The sequence below is a fragment of the Aegilops tauschii genome, chromosome 2 (genome assembly GCF_002575655.3).
Source record: "Aegilops tauschii subsp. strangulata cultivar AL8/78 chromosome 2, Aet v6.0, whole genome shotgun sequence".
NCBI lineage: Eukaryota > Viridiplantae > Streptophyta > Magnoliopsida > Poales > Poaceae > Aegilops > Aegilops tauschii.
This window is the reverse complement of record NC_053036.3, coordinates 35,610,895-35,631,873: the sequence shown is the minus strand read 5'-3', so window position 1 is coordinate 35,631,873 and position 20,979 is coordinate 35,610,895. Positions and strand designations below refer to the sequence as shown.

The following is a 20,979-nucleotide window of genomic DNA, read 5'->3' as shown; positions in this document are numbered from 1 at the left end:
ATTATAATGCACTAGTTGATTAAAATTGTACCCCATCTACAAAAAAGAAAAATTAATTATACAAAACTAACAAAGTTCAACTCGGGGATACACGCGAGCATACTAGCTAATTACTCAAAGTACAGGTTAACTGTAGGAAAAAATCTTAAGTAGGTAGGACTAGTACTTATTTCTGACAGTAACTAAGTGCATATCTCATTCGTCTTCCTGTCATACTCCAACCACCGGCACTTACATATTTTAAGTTTCTCAGCCACTTCATTCATGGTGGGCCTGTCGTTCACATCCTCCTTGAGACACTGCACCGCGATATTGCCCACCTCCTCAAGGCACTCCTCATTTTGCTTCCCGTGAGACGCAACCTCTGGATCAAACATCTCCCTCACCGCCCCACCCATGGAAGCCTTGACATAATCCAGTGGCAGGCTATGGTTCCCGTCATACCTTGCTTTCTTCCGGGTCACGAGCTCCAGTAGTACGATGCCGAAGCTGTACACGTCACTTTTCTCGGTGAGCAGCCCGGTCTTCATGTACACGGGGTCGATGTAGCTGCTGTCCCCGACCACCCAGTTTGTGTGGTCCTTGTCGATCGACATGAGCCTCGACGTCCCGAAGTCCGACACCTTGGGCGTGAATCCGTCATCCAGGAGGATGTTGCCCGACTTCACATCTCCGTGGAGGATGATTGATGTCTGACTCGCCTCCGAGTGCATGTAAACGAGCGCAACCGCTGAATAGATTGCGATATCCAAGCGTGTTTCCAGCGGGAGAGGTTCCTTATTGTCACCGTGGAGTACGTCGTGGAGGCTCCCCCTGGGCACGTACTCGTAGACCAGCATGGGCACCTCCGTCTCCAAGCAGCAACCCAACAGTTGGACCAGGTTCCGGTGGCTGATATTGGACTGGATTGTGATCTCATTCGCAAAAGACTCCTTCTTCCAGTCCTCGTTGATGGGGATCGAGCATTTCACGGCAACCCGTACATTGTCTCTGGCGCCAGTGGCTCCCTTGTAGACCTTCCCAAAGGCGCCTTGGCCGATTATGCAACGGTAGTTATTTGTGATGTGGTCTAGCTTTTCCTTTGTGAAGATCTCGACCTTGAGGCTTTTGAGTAATTGTCCGCCGTTTTTGTTGAAACAATCTCTCAGTTTTCTTTTCTCGTTCTCCATATGTAAGAATATCAGTAGCACGGCGAGTAATGCAATGACACCAATTGTTCCTGCAGGCGGACAAATGTCATGTGATTTTCCATTTATTACATAGTGATGATATATACGTAGTAACAGTATTGCTATTTATTACTCGACTAAAAACTAACTATGCCAAGTCATCGTTGGGAGCACACAGATCCAGCACATGAGATATGTGCAAATATTAAAAAAAAGATCTTAATTGGATGACTACTGATATTGAGAAATACTCAATATATATAGCTATAGACACCCCTTGTAATAATTAAATGTTATAATGCAGTAAAACAGGAATACGTTTTCGCAAAAAAGGAATATGTGTTTTACGGTGAAAATAGCACTTTATGTTATTGATTGGGATGTTCAATTGCATGTATGAGAGTATCTTATCTTATCTTATCTTATATACCTAAGAGAGTGGTCCCCACTACTTGTAATTATCTTAATACATGTGATTCTACGTCATCAAAATTACTATAGCTGTTAGATATACTAATTTGATCCACTAGTATTCGTCCGAGCTACACATGACAATTCTCTATCATGTAACATACATTAGTGCATTCTAAGTGGGTTTTAAATCACATTGCATTTAGTTGTGGCATGCAAAACTTTCAGTGCTTAGATTTTTATGCAGATATTTCTCACATAGTTTAAATCGCAAGAATTAAAGTACTATTCTACATGATATTTAGAAATTATATATCCAATTTTACGGCAACACGCGGGTTAAGAAAATGCATAGGCCATATATAAGTGAGTGTGGAGGATCTTATTCTTGAGCTACCAAAGTGCAGTGACCTCTTTAACAAAAAAATATGTTTCATGACAAATCTGTAATAGCTTTGCTAGGTTTAATGGGAAAAAAACTTTAAAGTTGTCCCGCACAACAATGACCAATATAATGATAAAAGTTTAGCAATACGTAACATCACTATTATCATCACATACATTTTGTTTCTTTCTATGCAGCTTGCAAAAGATTATTTAAATTTTGCTCACTCGTACTTTATTCTCACATCCACACCATGGGATTTGCTTATGATATTTTAACACATGTAAATGCACCTTTTAACTTTTCTAATTAAAGAGAGCCTCACCTATCACCGCTGCAGCAGTCGTGGACACTACAAGTTCACAACCCTTGTGGCTTTTACCATCACCTCTTCGTCCGAAATTGCATTTACACTCATATTCACCCTCTCTATCGTGGCATCTCCCTCCATGACAAGGATACATGTTCTTGTAAATTGTTGAGTTTGGGGATCTCCGTAGCTCACACTCGTTAATATCTGAAGATGTATTAAAAAATAGTGTATATTATCAGTTTACTTAATATGAAAACAAGGACAGCAATGACTAGTATTTTTTCTTAAGTTTTCTGCTCTTGAAAGTAATGAGAGAGCGGAAAATTCACACAATCCCAAATCATGTGGTAGAAAGTAGAAAGTACGCCTTCATATCCGTAGTGTGCATTATAATCTACAAGATAGTAAATTACTACTTTTTTTTTGCAAGGAATGCACAATATATATTAACATATGATAAATGAAGTTTCCTTGGAAAAATTAACACAGAAAGTGTACAAACTTGTGCATCCATTTTTAATGTATGGGTTGCCACTGTATCCCTTAGAACATCTGCAGAAATAGCCGCGTGCTCCATTGCTGGCATTTACGCAATAGCTCTGGGCGCTAACACATGCGTAGGGAACATTCTCACTGTTGTCACCCTCTGGCGCCGACGGGCATGTTCCATCCCGTATTGCCCAGTCAAGGACAACAGGAACGACGGGACCATGTCCAAGTCTATTTATGAATCTCATATTCCCAATTAGATCAGTTTTCTTGAAATGGTACCTGTTCAAGAAATTCAACCATTAGTATCAATAAAGATTGTTGCAGCTTGCATTGTATATACACAAGCTCAAACTAACAATATGACAATATCAACAATAGAGTTGTACTACCTCCTTCCTGGTTTATTGGTACCCTTCGTATTTAGTGTAAAATTTTGACAATAGATTTAACTTACAAAACATCAATGCATGTCAGAAAAATTATACCATTGAAAACTATGTTCAAATACGAATCCAACGATATAATTCTTGGTGACATGCATCAACATTGTGTTAGTAAAATCTATGGTCAAAATTTGACACAAAATACGAAGGGGACTAATAAACAGGACGGAGGTAGTAACATCTATAGAATGACGGCCGGACTATGATGTGGCGATGCATCTTAACTCTAAATGTGTGACCCCACCCCACGTCTCTCTCTCTCTCTCTCTCTCTCTCTCTCTCTCTCTCTCTCTCAAAATTAAGAATCTTTCATCTCACCAACCATTAATCCGGCTCAAGATATGCTTTCAATGTTGGTTCGCTGTGCCATGATCTTCCAAACTAGGTCATATAGTTAAATGTTTTGATGATTTTCTTCTCAATAATTGCCAAGTTATAGTCAATTCATCAGTTCATTACTAGGTTATAGTGAGGTCATAGTAACTTGGTTACTAGGTTATGAAATGTTACTTTCCACCGATGTAAACTTGTATGATAGTAGTTTTATGGTTTAATATAATCTCTTACATGCTGATACCCACTCTCTGGGACTGCATAACACATTGCGGTGCCAAAATATGTTCAAATTATTTCATGCGACCTTACAATATTAGAGTGATAAGAGTTCCTACCAACATGATAACTTGATAACTGGTGGAGGAAAACATCGTTGGAAGGCAAGATAGCGAGATCTTCTTTGAAGCCCTTGTAGAAATCGAACTCAAATGAAGACAAATGGGTTTGATGGTTTTAGATTTAAATTATTTTAAAATCTTGGATTTAGAAATAATGTCGTTGACATCAATATGAGATGCAAAGATTCCTATATGCATGCATCTCCTTTTTGTATATGACAAATTATTCCATTGGGAAACACTTTCTGTATATGCTAAAAGGAGATGCATGCATATACAAAAAGGATCTGCTTAGGTTATTCCATTATGGTGGGGGGTAAAAAATGGGGAGCAACTAATTAAGGAGTACTCCTTCGGGAGCCCCAGCAAGGGTCACTTGGGTGGGCTGGGGGCGCGCCACTTGGCACACTCTTAGCCGCCGCCATGTGTCGCGCTCTGGGCGCTCTCTAATTTTTTTTCGGTACGCGTTTTTGACTTTTAGCTAGACGATTTTCTTGATTTTTTGGCTTTTTGGTTCCCTCCGATTTTTCTTAGCTTTTGGACCAACAACATTTTCTTTAAAAAAAATTGACGTGAAAAATGCGTTATATTTTTTCCTCTTCCTCAAGAGGCACAGATTAACTTCTCGTGGAGGCACATGTTTGTTTATGGCATGCCTTTCATAAAAGGAAAAACACATTTTTTTTCTTCCACGAGAGCTTGCAAAAGAAAAAAAAAGCGTTTTCATTTTTTCCTACCATGACAGGCATGGATTTGCTTCCGCGAGAGGCACGGCCGTGTCTCTCGGAAAAAGAAAAAAATGTCTTATCTTTTTTTTCCTTCTGCGAGAGGCATGGATTTACTTCTCGTGGAGACACGGATTTGTTTCCGTGAGAGGCACGGTCGTTCCCCTCGGAAAGGAAAAAATGTATTTTCTTTTTTGTTTCCTTCCACGAGAGGTACAGATTTATTTCTCGCAGAGGCATGGATTTACTTCCGCGAGGGGCACTGCCGTGCCTTTGGGCAAAAGAAAAAAAGTGCTCCCGGTTCGTTTTTTTATCCGGATTTTTTCATGAAAAATAGATCGTCGAAACCTATCAACATGAGTTATAGTTTTGAAGATCTCGGCGTGAGAAATCCGATGGTGAAAACGATTCGAGATTTGGACGCACGGTTTGAGAGATGAAACATTTTGAATAAACGAATCTACGAAAGAAAGAAAAACTCTCAGGTTGTAAACTTGTAATAAGTGGCGCATATGCAGTGCAACATTTGTCTGAAAGAGTGACTTTTGCAAAGAGATATCTCAATTGTTCGATGGTCTAATTAGTCCGGCCTTAGAGGGAGGCGGCATGGAGATAGCTGGTTATACGAAGAAGTGGGCAGAAGGCAAGCTTGCACTTGGGGCATGACACATCTAGTGAGATTATACTTGGGCCCGTCTATTGCTAGCTGAAAACTATTTCCAAACCCATTCTATTTGGTCCTTATAGGTAACCGAGGATTTCCAACAGATCCCTCTCTTTGGAGAGGGTAAAACCCTACAACCAATCATCAAAATTGTCTAGCCGAATGAAAATTTGTAATGTCTTTTGTTATATGCTTTTCTTCGATGGTTATCCTCGCGCGTTGCTACCTTCTTGGAGACATGGCTTTCCAAGAACTTTTTCCGTAGTTTGTGTGTTGTCATGTCAACAAAGTCCATACCGGTATGGCTTGCTGTCGGTATGGACTTTGTTGTAAACTTGGCTGCGGCTGAAAAGCCCCCGTGAGCTTAATGGAGATTTCTTTCACCCCGCAAAAAAAAAGAACGATGATTGGTGTTACTGCTTATTGTTGCTTGTCCTTGGCTGCATCGGCATTTTTTTTCATTTCTGATTCTTCTTCCTTCTTTTTTAATAATTTGGTTGTGTCTGTCGTTAATGTCTCGACTAATTCAATTAAAAATGGCCTTTTTATAGTTCCTTTTGTTAATGATTCAATAGTGTTCACGTGCAAGTCAATTGGTAAGGAAAGAGATATTTTTGAATTTCACACATCCACGAATCAGCCACGCAGTACAAACTACTCTCTTCGTCTCATAATATAAGATGTTATTGGATCGAATATGTGAGTGGCTGTATAAGTTATCTGTTGAAACGGAGGCCACAACATGGGCGCAGATTCTCTGTAGTAAGTACCTTCACTCCAAAACTTTGTCCCAGGTCACAGTGAGGCCGACGGATTCGCCTTTCTGGAAAGGACTGATGAGAGTTAAATCAGTTTTTTTAATAGGACAAAGTTTATAATCGGAAATGGTACCAGCACGAGATTCTGGGAGGATACTTGGCTAGGGGAAACACCCCTAGCGCTTCAATATCCGTCCCTGTATCGCATTGTTCAACGACGAGACGATTTCGTTGCATCAGTGCTTCAGTCCATCCCTCTCAATATTCACTTCAGGAGGACGCTTGCCGGAAACCGTTGGGAAACCTGGATCCATCTTGTGAGTAGACTGATGGAGGTTCAGCTTTCTCAACAGCCCGATCAGTTGCGCTGGAAGCTTATTAGGAATGGAGAGTTTTCGGTTAAATCCATGTATATGGATGTTATCAATTCTAACTCCATTCCTAGTTCCAAACATGTTTGGAAGGTCAACGTTCCTTTGAAAATTAAAGTGTTTATGTGGTTTGTGCATAAACAAGTCATTTTAACAAAGGACAACCTGGCAAAACGCAATTGGACAGGACCTACAAGATGTAGTTTTTGTAATATGGATGAATCCATCAAACACCTCCTTCTTGACTGCCCGTTAGCAAAAAAATTATGGCGGTCGGTTCACATAGCGTTTAACATTACTCCTCCGAATTCTGTTAGCACATTATTTGGGACGTGGCTTAACGGGATAGATCCCGAAACAGCGAGTCACATTCGCGTAGGAGTATGTGCTTTATTGTGGGCAGTTTGGAACTGCAGAAATGATTTGGTTTTTAACAAAACAACAAATATTCATTTTTTGCAGGTTATCTTCCGAGCCACTGCGTTGATCCGTTTGTGGTCGCTACTCATTCCGACGGAGGCCAGGGAGCGTTTGGTTACTGGATCTATCCGGTGGGAGATGGTAGCTCGGATTATTTTCAACCGGTTTGGATGGCGATCATGTAATAGGATAGACAATTAGTTTTCCTATCTTTTTTTTGCCAGCCGGTTGTGGCTTCATGTCTGCTTACTTTGTTTTGCTCTCTGTGAGCTTTTTTTTTTCTTTCGTTCAGACTGTAAGACCTTTGTTGAACCTATTTGCTTATTTATATAAGTTGGCCGTATGCATCTTTTTGATGTAGAGGACGGGGAGTCCCCCTTTTCGAAAAAAAATCAAATATGTGAGTATATTCGATGTAATAACAACTTATATTTTGAAACGGAGGGAGTATTATGAGATGGAGGGAGTACAGTGATTTTGAATAGGGAAAAAGAAAAGCAATTTCTTGACGTACGCACGTACCAGCCTTTGGTGGAGACGAAGGCGTACTGGCACGGGCTTTCAGGCACAGGGTTGGTGCCCAGCGCGCGCGTGCTCCAGCTGACGTTGACTTGATTGAGGCGGGAAATCAGCGAGGTCTCGCAGCAGCCGTGTCCGTTGCAGGGCGTGCCGTCGTCCCCGGTGTCGTTCACCCTCAGGCACGTCGTGATGCAGCCGGTGAGGTAGTCGCTGACGCTGCGGCTCCTGAGCCTGGCCGTCGACCTGCACCCGATGGCCGTAAACACGTTGGCCGACGCCGAGAGCAGGAACGGGTTGCGAACGCGGAGCACCGCGCTCACCCTCGTGCTCGTGGGCTTGCTCGTGTTCTTGCTGCTCGGCAGGTCGCAGCTATAGGTCAGGTGGGTGTAGACCACCATCTGCGCCGTCTCCAGCGTGATATTGGCGACCTTGATGTCGCGCCGGAGCAGGGTGGGAGGACTCGTCGTCTCGTTGCACGTGAGGGCGAACCGGCCCGACAGCGAGCACCCGGGGCCGATGCCGAATGGGTAGGGGATGTCTATTTCCCCGCATTTGCCAGGACAGCTTTTTGCCACAGGCGGCGCCGACGCTGGTGACGGGGACGGTGCGCCGGAGACAGCGGTGGTGAGGAGCGCGGCATAGAAGACAAGTAGGAGGAGCAAGGTTTGTAGCGGTGTCATAGCTAAATCGCTTCGGACGCATGGCCTCCTCTCATACCTATAACCCATATATATAGTAACACAAACTAACATAAAAGTTGAGTGACTCAAGTTTAAGCAGTTCTTTATTTTTATTTTTGAGAAACACCAATAACACAAACTAACATAAAAGTTGAGTTACTCAAGTTCAAGCAGTTTTTTATTTTTATTTTTGAGAAACACCAATTACAACGTAGACGCACACACTCACACCACTACACACACCACACTCAGACAACGTTTATTGAAGAATGGGTTGAAGTTGTAGAGTTTTACGATTGATAAAGTCATCATACACGCCTCGCTATCAATAGGAACATCGTCTCCCACTGAAAAATTAATCTGCATTAATGAGATATCAAAGCAACAAACCTCGGATTTGATCCTTAGTGGACTGGGGGTACCACCACCCTCCTAATAATCCAACTACTAGTTGATTCTCATTCTAAAAATAACTAGTTGATTCTCATTCTAAAAAAAACTAGTTGATTTTGAAGGCAGATTATATTCCACTGTAGGTCTAGCTACTACTTCTGTTTCTCGGTACTCGCTAGGTACCTTGTGATGACCTGATGTTCGTTTATCTTGCTCATAAAGGTCCGTCATAGTCATAATGGCGTCGCTTTGTTGTGGGAACCACCACACTATTGATAATACGTCCTACTCTCCATTTGAGGAGTCATCAGTGCTATGTAGTAAGCAAAGAGCAAGCATACAGTGAAAAAAGATTGAACACCGTTTGTCACTAGAGGGTTGTGGCTGATGTGAGTGGCTAATGGCACACGGTTGAATATTGCACGAGGCAATTTTATCATTTATGCCACGGGTTGTGTCTCACTACTCAGTTTTGCCATTAAAAGTTACACCTACTCAAAAATGCCATCGAACCGTGAGATGCTTTCTCAAAAATGCCATTAGATATCTTAAAAATGCCCTCGTTCCGTTAGATGTTTGCTCAAAAATGCCATTAGACCTTGTTATTTTCACGTCAAACCTGTTGACCATGTTATATGACAACAATAAACCTAGACCCACATGTCAGTTCTCTTTATCTCACAATGATAAGTGTGGCCCCATTTGTCAGGAGTAACCAAGCGAATAATTTTACAGGAAAATAAGAACGTTGTTGGGACAAGTGGACCCCACACTTTATTGTAGTGAGATAGAGAAAGAGCTGACATGGTGGTCCATAGGTTTTTATGTCATTATAACATGGCAAAAGAGATTTAAGATTACAATAATGGTGTCCAGTGGCATTTTTGAGCATGTATCTAACGAAGCGATGGAATTTTTGAGCAGTTGAAATTCCTAGTGGCAAAACTGAGTAGTGAGACACAACCTGTGGCATAAGTGATAAAAACCCCACCTTGTTGAACATGTTCTGCTTTCGATCAGAAGAGTCACTGGTACAGAAAGGACAATCGCATGGAGTCAAAGCATGAATTGCATACGGTTTTTGCTTCATTACTAAAAGAATGTGGCTGGTCATACATGGAAGGAAATATTGTGCGGTGTGGGTGCCATTGCACACGGTTCAGTCATTGTTACTGCGTGCTATGTCTACATGATTCTAAAAAAAACACGGCAGTAACGCTAGCGCTGGCAGCGCCTCTCTGGGAGATAGGGAAAAGAGGACCCGCACCCACCACTGCACGCTCTATGGATGGGCTCATGAGATGCTCTCTATCTCTCTTTTCTCGCACACTCGCCACCATATGATGGAGGGAGAGATGGTGGGCTCGGAAGGCAGATGAACAACTGGTGGGGGTACGATGAGGATTTCGATGAGGGTTTCAGGGTGGGACACAGATGGCACATGAAGAGATAGGCGGTGGCTACTTGCTCCAATACATATAGATTGACAGCTTGTTGTTTTGCTCCCAATAAATGCAAGGGTTTGCAGCAAGTGATAAGTTTTCTTCTCAGTTGAGAAACCAAAGTGATCGAAACTCTCGTATGCACCCATGTATTAATTAATATAATAGAGCATTGCATAGAGCATGATGATAAATAATTCAAACCATATTCCCTTCATCATATATCACAAGTCAAGCAATTTTGTATCCTTAGTGAGGCAAATCCATCTAAGCATACTGCCATTAAGAATACTTCGTAGATAGGGATCTACTTCATCTAATGCACACCACTTCCTCTATAGTTTGTCCATCTAAACTAGCCAATGATTATAGACAGATAAAATAGAGAGCAATATACATCTATAAATTATCCATCTAACTTGATAACGGGCGTAAAGTAATTATTCATCACAAATAAAAAAATCATTTAAAGAAGAAAGGCTCAAGCATAGTGATGCCATTACATTTAAAATAAGTAAATACCAAAAGAAAATAAAAATAAAGGGAGAATTATGGTGGCTGGGGGGGGGGGGGGGGGGGGGGAGTATCTAGTGGAATCCAACTTAAAATGTAACTCCATGGAAACCACGGTCAAAAGTTTTGAGATTTTTCTTTAAAAATATACATTAGAAAGGTGGTGTTCTTTAATCGTGTGGAAATAGAAGTTCAAACTCATACTCATTTGGGAAGAAAAATAAACTTCGCAAGAATAGTGATGTTGTATGATTTGTAACTATTCTTTTCCTGGATATGGTTTGCTCGTACCTCTCAAATGAATTTGATTTGAGCTTCAGATTTACATGTTTGTAGAACATCACCTCTCCAATATATCACAATTTTCTAGAATTTTTACAAGCATATTTTTTATTTTGTTTTCATCAGCTTCCACTATAACTTAGTTTCCACCTGACAGTCGAATTTTTTTTTGTTGGTTTCCACCTGATATTTCCTCGCTTGAGAAACTGGGTCCCAAGATCAATTGCTTCCTTGACGCCACCTGGGCAGTGTGGCGTTGGCAAATCACCATGAAAGATACGTTGATTGCATTTCACTTTTGGATGCTCCACGTTATGTTGACGGCAATGCCACTTGAAGTCTGTGTCACTCTTCTTCCTCAAGGGAATGTTACCATAACATAGTTTTCTACTTCTTTCTTGAGTTTTGGTTGGGTTGATCGTGACGGGCATGTGGCGTAACAAATTAACATCATTAATTACTTATTTGATGCAAATTGAACGGTTGCTGGATGGGCTACCACACAAACCCAATAATTAAGGACGCATAGTGTGTGTGTCTCTTTCGAAATTGTGGTGACATAAGCTCAACAACTTGACCTATATGCGATGACATATATGTGTGTCTATTAGGCCAGTCCCAGTGGTCGTCTATGAGCTAGCACACAAACTCAATAATTAACGACGCATAATTGTGTCCCTTTCAAAGCTCTGGTCCGACATATATGCGTGCTTGTTAGGCTAGTTCCAGTGGCATCCCTTACTATGCGTATACAAGTTTGACATGTCACTATATACTCGCCATCTTAAGTAGTATAAATCTTTTGCTGGCCAAGTATATATATTTTTTCGAAAAGGGAAATGACCCCGGCCTCTGCATCATCATGATGCACACAATCATTTTCGTTAAAAAAATATGTGTGAAACGTACATAGGTCCCCTTTGTTTGGGCTACAAATTCTTGAGAATCAGTTGTGGCTTGGATTCCTAAAGTCAGCTACAACTGCAAATTTTGAAAATCCAAATCTGACTCTTTGTTTACCCTGGTTTTGAAAAACCATAAATGTTGTGAAGTGTCTACAACGCCCCTAATGTTGTAGAGTGCAAGACGCCGTAAAGGCATCGCTAGCGGGGCTTGTGGGCAGCGGCGGGGCTTGTGGGCAGCGGCGGAGCTTGGTGCCCAGAATACGGGGTAGATCCGCCAGTCCAATAGCTGACTGGGCTGGCGTACACGGAGATCAGGGATGACGCGTCGCTGGCGGTGCTCGTGGGCAGTGGCGGCGACACAACTCGGTGACCGAAATACAGGGAGGGACGGGCATGATGGCGTAAGATCTGCCAATCCTGGAGTCAACGTGGCTGGCGATGGTCGTGGCGGAGGCAGGGGTTGGTTGCCGGAATACAAGCTTTTGTTCGGGTGAGAAAGAACAAGGGGAGAGGAGAGCCTATCATGGGTGATTTGGGTGAGGGGAGGAGTGGCATTCTTGGTGTAATAACATGGACAACTTGGTATAGACTTTAACTTAGGTAAGTGGCCGCCCAGGAATGGCCCGAATCACCAGATTCACAGCTTCCGGCTTGTGCGTTCCTGGTAGTTAATTTTCAGAAGTGATTCTAGGAAGCTGGGGTGAGAATATGTGTGTTTGTTTTAGTTTCCGATTTTGTGACGCCCAGAATGGGGAATCTGTAGTTGCAGCTCAAACAAAGGACACCATACTATCAACTAAAATGACAAAAAGAAAAAGAAAACACCATCAAGGTGGGTACAAACGAAAGATTACATGACTTAACCACATAATCTTTTAGAGACATGCCAGCCAAACCGGTTGAATAAGACCTGTGAAACCATCTCCAGACGGTTGCACCTAAAGGCCATGAGCCCCCCAGCATCCCCACGTTGAAGTGATGACCACATACGGATCAATGCGGTGGCTTTGAAGATAACCTGCAAAAAGTTAATAGAGCGAGACCTGTTAAAAACACAGTCATTCCGGCAATTTCAAATTGCCCAAAGTAAGGCACACACCCCTACATGGATATGACCCTTAAGTTGTTTGTTGATACCGACCAACCAGTTTCCAAGCAAATTTGGGGTACTTGTTGGGGGTGGCAAATTATATGCAACATGAACTGTGCGCCAAATCAAAGCCGCGAAAGGGCAGGAAATAAAAAGATGTTGAATTGTTTCACCCTGATCACAAAAACAACACTTCTTACATCCATTTCAGTTTGGTTTAGCCAAATTATCTTTGGTGAGGATCACCTCTCTATGAACAAACCACATAAAATATTTAACCTTTAAAGGTACTTTGATTTTCCATATATGCTTTCTACGGAACACAGGCCCCGTATTAATAAGATCTTCATACATAGACTTGACAGTAAACACCCTACTGGTATTTAGTCTCCATCTAAAGACGCCAAGGCCAAGTATAAATACACCAAATCTTACTCCGAGTAACTTTGTACAAACCAGCCACAATTAATATGGACTGAAGGGAGTACTTTTATTAAGTTCATGCGAGTCTAACTGGATACGGCGTATAAGTGCAATTATCTATTTGTTGGATTGTCTGAAGAGATGATACGTAACATAGCACATGTTTCGCTTCCTCGGTTGCTACATAGATAAAAACTAGAGGCTAGCGCGCGCTTTGCCGCGCCATTTTTCACCCATATGATTAACTTTTTCTTCTTCTTCTTTACGATGTTATTGCGGTCGGATTGTTTTGTTCTGGTTTATCTGCGTCTGTTTGGGTTTTGGTTAGGTTCTGGCGTTGTTTTTTCATCTAGATATCATGTTGGGCTGCTGGTTATTTCTTGCGTATTTTGTTGGCCTGCTGTTGAAGATGGTATTTGAAAAAAAACATGTATCTGAAAATTATAGAACTTGTATAAACAAAAAGCTCAGTGTATTTTAAATAAAGTGGACATGTATTCATAAAAGAATATGAATAGAAAATCCCTGAAAGAAAGAAAAAAACAATAGATAAAACACACAAAGACCAAAAAATAAAAAATAAATAAATAACACTAAAAAGAAAAAAACACAAAATCGATATGTGGTTGCTATTAGTGCCGCACCGCCACATCTGATCGCGGCTGACAATCTGGGCCAGCGCTCCATCGAGAAGAAGGAGAATGCCGAGAGAGCGGGCACACACACTTCTACGTACAAAGAAAAAAGGCTGCATTAATGGTCACGACTCAGCACTAAGTAGGCCCATGTACATGTAACAGCCCAAACACAGCCTAATAAATAGGCCCACAACCGACCAAAAAGCCACGATGCAGGAGCGTGGAAATCGTGGGAGAATAGTAACTGTATCGATTTGACGTGAACGATTAGCAGACGATAATGCAGAGCATTGGAAGAAAGTTTCTTTACAAACGGCGGGGATCAGAGGTGAAATTGATGGAAGACTACGATGGGCTAGACTCACATTTGCTATTGTGTGTTAGTGTCAATCTACATTTTTTTAACACAGAACAGATGCAAGGGCTCATATATACGTGCATACACTCATCTCTATGAACGCACATACGCATACCCTACCTCTATGAGCACTTCGAAAGACTGAGCCGGGATATCATCTTGAAATTTACGAAGTCACCGTATGCACCTCGTCGCTTGACGGAAATGTCTCCTCCCATTGAATGCGCATCGCCATAAATCCTGAAATAATCCAGAAATAAATGCGAGCACCAGGACTTGAACCCTACTTGACTGGGATACTACGGTCTCTCTAACTATCCAACCACAGATTGATTCGCTAGTGTCAATCTGCAAATCACCAGAAAACAAATCTGGAGATCTAAAAGTAAGATATAATCAATAGCAAGCCCACGTATGGCTGGGTTAGCATCACGTAGCGTACTCACCTTTTTGCGAGACCGCAGTCTCCAATAATTGGATGTTATGATTAAACTTACTGATCGTGGGCACCAGTGCCGTAGCCAGAATATGCCTACGCCCCTGGCCACAACTCAGGCCTGGCTACGCCTCTGGTGTGTACCACTGTATCGGGCTACTCGGTCTTCATACTCACGGCCTACTGGCCATCGTGCCTTAGACAAAACTGCCACCTCGTAGTTACGAGTTTCACAATATCTGGGGATTTTGTTTTGCAAACTTTATTTTTTTTGTGGGTGAAAGAAAATTTCATTTCTCACACATAAAGTGCCTCGGCCTTACACAAGTCTGGGACCTCCTCCGGTCCCGATCCCAGCCATACAACCGTGCGTTTATGAACTCTACCATAGTTCGCAAGATAGTGGCTTACACCATTCTGCTCTCTACGTACATGAACTAGCTTTATTTCTCTACCTCCTGACATCAAGCGTCTAATCTGGTCGATGAGCATAGCAAAGCGAGATCTGTCCGGCCCCGGTGCTGCTATCGCATGTAGTGTCACCGAACAATTTGTTTCCATCACCATAGGCAAAGGAGTCCACTGCAGTGCCAGGTTGAGCCCCTCCATGCATGCATGTAGCTCGGCCTCAAGGGGGTCAGAGCACGTCCGTAGTTCCCTGCAGGAAGAAAAGATGATATCACCGGTGTCGCTGCGAAGGACCATGCCCGCTCTAGCCTCTCCACTCGTGGCACTGAAGGAACCATCGACGTTTAGATTTGTCCACCCCGAGGCTGGCCTGGACCAGTGCAGCAGCACAGGCGGCGCTCGGTTCTCCAGCTGCCCGAGCCGTTTCGGGGCAAGCGTGTCCACCACCTGCTTCCCCTTGCTTGGGTCCGTCTCCGGTGCGTTCTGGAGCCCCACCAAAGAGTCGACGTAGCTGGTGAGGAAGCGTTTGGATACTTCGATCGGCGGCGGCTTCTTGTGGTGCACCAGTTCGTTGCGAATGTACCAACATCGCCACAACGTCATCATGAGCATCATCCTCTCCATATCCGGCAGATCGCAAAGGGCTTGGGCCAGCCACTCTGTTCCTGTCCGGCAGAAAGATGCGACATCCGGTATCCGCCATTGGTCCGCCATTGTTTGCCAGAGCGCAACCGCCAACGGGCACCTGCAAAAACCATGGAACGTGTCCTCCGGCTCCAAGGCGCAGAGAGGGCATTTGTCAGACACCTCCAGACCTCGACGACGCTTGTTAAACCAAGTGGGCAGATAATCCGTGACTAGCCGCCAAGTAAAGATTCGAACCTTAGGAGGAGCAGGGCACCTCCAAATAAAAGCTTAGACGGCTCGTCGCACGTCCGGTGTCCTGCTCCCCGCGACTGAAGAGAATCGAAGAAGATCCTCAAGTGCAAGTCTATACGCGCTCCTAACAGTGAAGTTCCCGTTGCGCTCCGGTTCCCATGCCAGCAAATCCTCCCCCAACCAAGGAGAGGTTTTGATCGTTGCAATCACCTCCGCATCCACCGGCAAAAAAATGCTTCGAACTATATCCATATTCCATGCTCCATGGTTATCCAGCAAGTCGCTGACACGACGTATCCGGCATCGTCCTTGAGGAGTAACTGACCTTCCACTTCCATTCCTTGGAATCCAACTATCACGCCAAATCCTGATGGCCCTCCCATTCCCAACCCGCCAGATCAGTCCCTTTTTCAGAAGCTCAAGTCCATGTTGTATCGCCTGCCAAGTAACCGAGGCCGCGCTCGAGAAAACCGTGTCTTCCAGATTGCCCTGCGGGTAGTAACGCGCTTTCAGCAACCGGGCACACAAGCTGTCCGGACTCGTCAGGAGTCGCCAAGCTTGATGCGCCAGAAGCGCCTGGTTAAAAAGTCAAAGGTCGCGGAATCCCAACCCTCCTTGCGCCTTAGGTTTTATGAGATGAATCCATGCCCGCCAATGCATCTTCCTCTTCCCCTTCTCTACTCCCCAGAAAAAATTGCGAATCATCTGCAACATATCTACACATGTTGCCGCCGGCAACTTAAAAACACTCATGATGTACGTCGGAATGGCCTGAGCAATGGATTTTATAAGAACCTCTCTTCCACTTTGCGCAAGTTGCGATCCATCCCACTCCACCATTCGCTTCATATATTTCTGTTGGATGTTCTGAAACTTCCCCTAGACATGCGACCATTTGGCGTGGGAAGGCCCAGGTAACATTCCTCGAAACTTTGCTGCTGCACCTCCAAAGCATGTACCACGGCATCACGGTCAGCCCTCCGACATTGCTCCCTGAAGAGAATTGAGCACTTCTGTGGGTTGATTAGCTGACCCGAGGCATGTGCAAAGGTGGCCAAGACATCCTTGACATGTCGAGCTTCCTGTTCGCTTGCTCGAAAGAATAATAGTGTATCATGTGCAAACATAATGTGTGAAATACCAGGGGCTCGTGGGCAGACCCTTAGAGGTGTAATTCGCCCGGAGGCAACACCCCGCTTCAGAAGCGCCGCCTGCCATCCGCCACAAAAAGGAATAAGAATGGTGAGAGAGGATCTCCTTGCCGAAGCCCACGCGATGGTGCAAATGAATCTGACAGGGCTCCATTAACGTTGCAGCAGTAACGAGCCGAGGTGACACAGGTCATAATCCATTTCACCCACCGATCCGCAAAGCCCAGCCTCCTCATCATTTGCTCCAAGTCCAATCTACCCGATCATACGCCTTAGAGAGCACTAGTAGAAAACAGGGCTTTGGTCACAGGGCAATATTCACATTAGTCCCGGTTCAGTCACGAACCGGGACTAATGTGAGCATTGGTCCCGGTTCGTGCGGCTAAGGCATTAGTCCCAGTTCACCTGAGCCCTTTAGTCCTGGTTTGAGACACGAACCGGGACTAAAGGGTGCGATGCCCATTAGTACCGGTTCGTGGCACCAACCGGTACTAAAGGTTAGACCTTTAGTCCCAGTTCGAGCCACCAACCGGTACTAATGGGGTTTGAGGCATTAGTACCGGTTCATGGCACGAACCGGTACTAAAGGTCCCATTTTCAAACTCTACCCCCGCCCCCCCGTGGATCGCCTTTTCAATTTTGTAAAAAGCAAAAGAAAATGATAAAAACTTCAAAAATTAAAATCCTTCCAGATGTAGTTATGTTACTACATGTACTAGTTAGGAAAATTTAAAAACTTAAATTTGGACATGTTTTGCAAAAAGTGTAGGGAAAATGTAAAACGGCTATAACTTTTGCATACGATGTCAGGAAAAACATATAATATATCAAAATGTTCAGCACGAAAATCCGCATCACGGCCTGTTTGCAAATTTTTAGAATCCTCACATTCTAAAAGGAAAAAAAGTTATGCTCAAATTTCAGTTTTTTTTTGTTAAATCTGGTCAAACTATGGTCAAACTACTTATTCAAGAAGTATTAGTGTTACTAAATAATTATTCAACAATATTAGTGTTACTAAATAATTATTTCAGTTTTTTTGAATTTTGGTCAAATCTGGTCAAAGTGTGGTCAAACTGTGGTCAAACAACGGTCAAACTAATTATTCAAGAATATTAGTGTTACTAAATAATTATTTCAGTTTTTTTTGAATTTTGGTCAAATCTGGTCAAACTGTGGTCAAACTATGGTCAAACTACTTATTCAAGAAATATTAGTGTTACTAAATAATTATTTCAGTTTTTTTTGAATTTTGGTCAAATCTGGTCAAACTGTGGTCAAACAATGGTCAAACTAATTATTCAAGAAATATTAGTGTTACTAAATAATTATTTCAGTTTTTTTGAATTTTGGTCAAATCTGGTCAAACTGTGGTCAAACTGTGGTCAAACTATGGTCAAACTACTTATTCAAGAAATATTAGTGTTTCTAAATAATTATTGTTTTTTAAAACAATAGTTTCAAACTCAAACAGTGAAATGTGTGACTTCATGCTCAAGCTAAATTCCCGAGGGTTAATAGGATTGACATCTTACTATTGTCAGGAAAACAAAAAGTGCAGACTTGGAAACGAGAGAGAATGGAACCCGGAAGTTAAGCGTGCTCAGGCTGGAGTAGTGAGAGGATGGGTGACCGTCCGGAAAGTTAGATGATTTGGAATGATGAGGGGTGATTAGAGATTAGAGGTTAAATTGAGCAGTGATGAGGGGTGGTGATTAGAGATTAGAGGTTAAAATAATTCAGAAATTTGAAAATAAAAAAATTCAAATTTTTTTTTTGAAAAAAAATCATAAAATTTCCTTACTAACCGGGACTAAAGGTGGAGCTCCAGGCTGCGGCCACGTGGACGGCCTTTAGTCCCGGTTCGTGTAAGAACCGGGACTAAAGGGGGAGGCTTTAGTAACGACCCTTTAGTCCCGGTTAAAGGCCCTTATAAACCGGGACAAAAGGCCCTTTTTCTACTAGTGGAGGTCCATCTTATAAGCACAAAAAGCTTTATCAGGGTCCTTCTCCTGTTTAATATAGTGAGTGCACTCAAAGGCAATGAAAGCATTGTCTGTTATGAGTCTGCCAGGCACAAACGCGCTCTGCTCCTCAGAGATGATGTCCCCAAGTATAGGTCTCAAACGGTTCACCAAGCATTTTGATATGATCTTGTATATCACGTTACAGAGACTGATGGGCCGGAACTCAGATAAGCGTTGGGGATTATCCACCTTTGGAATGAGCACAATAGTGGTGTTGTTGACGCCCTCTGGCATCACCCCCGAGCTGAAAAACTGTCTGACTGCCTCAATAATGTCATTTTTCATCATACCCCAATGCCGCTGGAAGAACCTCGCCGGAAACCCGTCTGGGCCTGGAGCCTTTAGAGGCCCCATCTGGAAAAGAGCATCACTGATTTCCTTGTCCGAGAAAGCTTCACATTACTTTGCATTCATTTCCTCCGTAATGACAGGCTCAAAGAGATTTACCACTGTATGAGAAGCTAAACCGGGGTCAGCTTCAAACAAGTTTTGAAAATAGCTCATGGCCATACCTAACATGACGTCTTGCTCAGAATGCAGGACCCCTAGGTCGTCTCGAAGGCCTTTAATCCTGTTTTCGGGCTCTCCATCTTGCTTTCCTATGAAAGAATTTGGTGTTTCGGTCACCATGTTTTAGCCACTCCATTCTAGAACGTTGCAGCCACATCATCTCCTCCTTGTACAGGAGTTCATCCATGTGATCTGATTCCTTGCGCAGCTCATTGCGGTCGGCATTCATATTATGGAGTTCTTCCAGCCTCGTCCTTGACTTCTCAATCTCTCTCATGACATTGACAATTGTCTTGTTGCTCCATTCATGCAACTTTGCCATGGGTGCTTTCAGGGCCGCAGTGACACCGCCCAGGTCACCCTTCGCGCCCGAAGCGGCCCAAGCTGCCACGACCACCTCTGCCAGAGAAGCCTCCCTCTCCCACATGACCTCATAGCGCCTCGCTTTAACCACTTTCACACTTGTATCCTGCATGCACCGCAAAAGTAACGACCGATGATCAGACCGAGGTGACGTAAGGTGGGTAACCGCCGCTTCCGGGAAGAGATCCCTCCAAGCATTGTCCGCCGCCGCCCTGTCCAAACGCACCTGCACATTAGCCCGGCCACTCCGTTTATTATCGTATGTGAAGGGATATCCCAAAAAGCCCAGATCCACCAACTGGCACACTTCAAAACAGTCACGAAAGGCCATCATTTGGGGTTGCGGTCTCGCCGTCATGGACATATGCTCATAGTCCCACAGTGCCTTATTGAAATCACCCACAACGAGCCATGGCAGTTCGGACATGTTCCTTAGCCTGCACAAACTCTCCCACATGAGGTGTCGGTTTTCCACCCTCGGTTCACCATACACAAAGGTGACGCGCCAAAGTGGTTCGGACGGGGCAACTCGAACAAACACATCGATCCACCTGGCGTTTACATCTTGAACACTGACATACATAGAATCATCCCAGAACAACGCTAAACCACCACTCTTCCCAATGCTACTTATGCCATCAAAGCCACGGAGCCCTAACCGATTACGCAACCTCTTCATCTTATGTAGTTGTTGCCTAGTCTCACACAAAAACACCATCCTCGGGGAATTGGCTCTACACAGAGCCTGTAAGTCACGAACTGTGCGAGGGTTCCCCGCCCCTCGACAGTTCCACACTAGGCAATTCATTGCTCCTGACGGGGCTCCACACTTGGCCCCGTCAGTTTACTAGCGGCCCCATGGTTAGTTGCCTCCGTCATTGCTTCCACACCCGCACTACTCGCATCATCATCTGTGACACACCGACCCTTTTTTCCTTTCTTTTTTTTGCCACCTTCTGTCCCCTCCTCGTAGGGCACAACCCCTTTACCCTCCAACGCATTGAGCTCAACCGGGAGGCTCCCGGATATATGCCGCTTCCCCAGGATGGAGTCATTATAGTCCATCGAATCCACAGCACTGCCAAAAGAGACTTGGAGCGAGTCCAGCCCCAACATCGCTGGAATCATGTCATCCAC

At 43.7% G+C, this 20,979-nt stretch overlaps 2 protein-coding genes across 2 annotated transcripts; both read right to left on the bottom strand.

Annotated features, from left to right (window-relative positions):
- Positions 1 to 25: 25 nt before the first annotated feature.
- On the bottom strand, positions 26 to 8,028 carry LOC109775944 (wall-associated receptor kinase 1). Its single transcript, XM_020334640.4, has 4 exons — positions 7,348 to 8,028; positions 2,781 to 3,049; positions 2,291 to 2,482; positions 26 to 1,219 (listed from the first exon to the last, which is right to left on the bottom strand). The coding sequence occupies exons 1-4, from the start codon at positions 8,022 to 8,024 to the stop codon at positions 183 to 185; spliced, it is 2,175 nt and encodes a 724-aa protein (XP_020190229.1). The 5' UTR covers positions 8,025 to 8,028; the 3' UTR covers positions 26 to 182.
- A 10,875-nt stretch (positions 8,029 to 18,903) lies between these two features.
- On the bottom strand, positions 18,904 to 20,560 carry LOC123497035 (uncharacterized). The gene is made up of 2 exons (XM_045232805.1): positions 19,597 to 20,560; positions 18,904 to 19,361 (listed from the first exon to the last, which is right to left on the bottom strand). Exons 1-2 carry the CDS (start codon positions 20,558 to 20,560, stop codon positions 18,904 to 18,906), a joined length of 1,422 nt encoding a protein of 473 aa, XP_045088740.1.
- Positions 20,561 to 20,979: the final 419 nt, after the last annotated feature.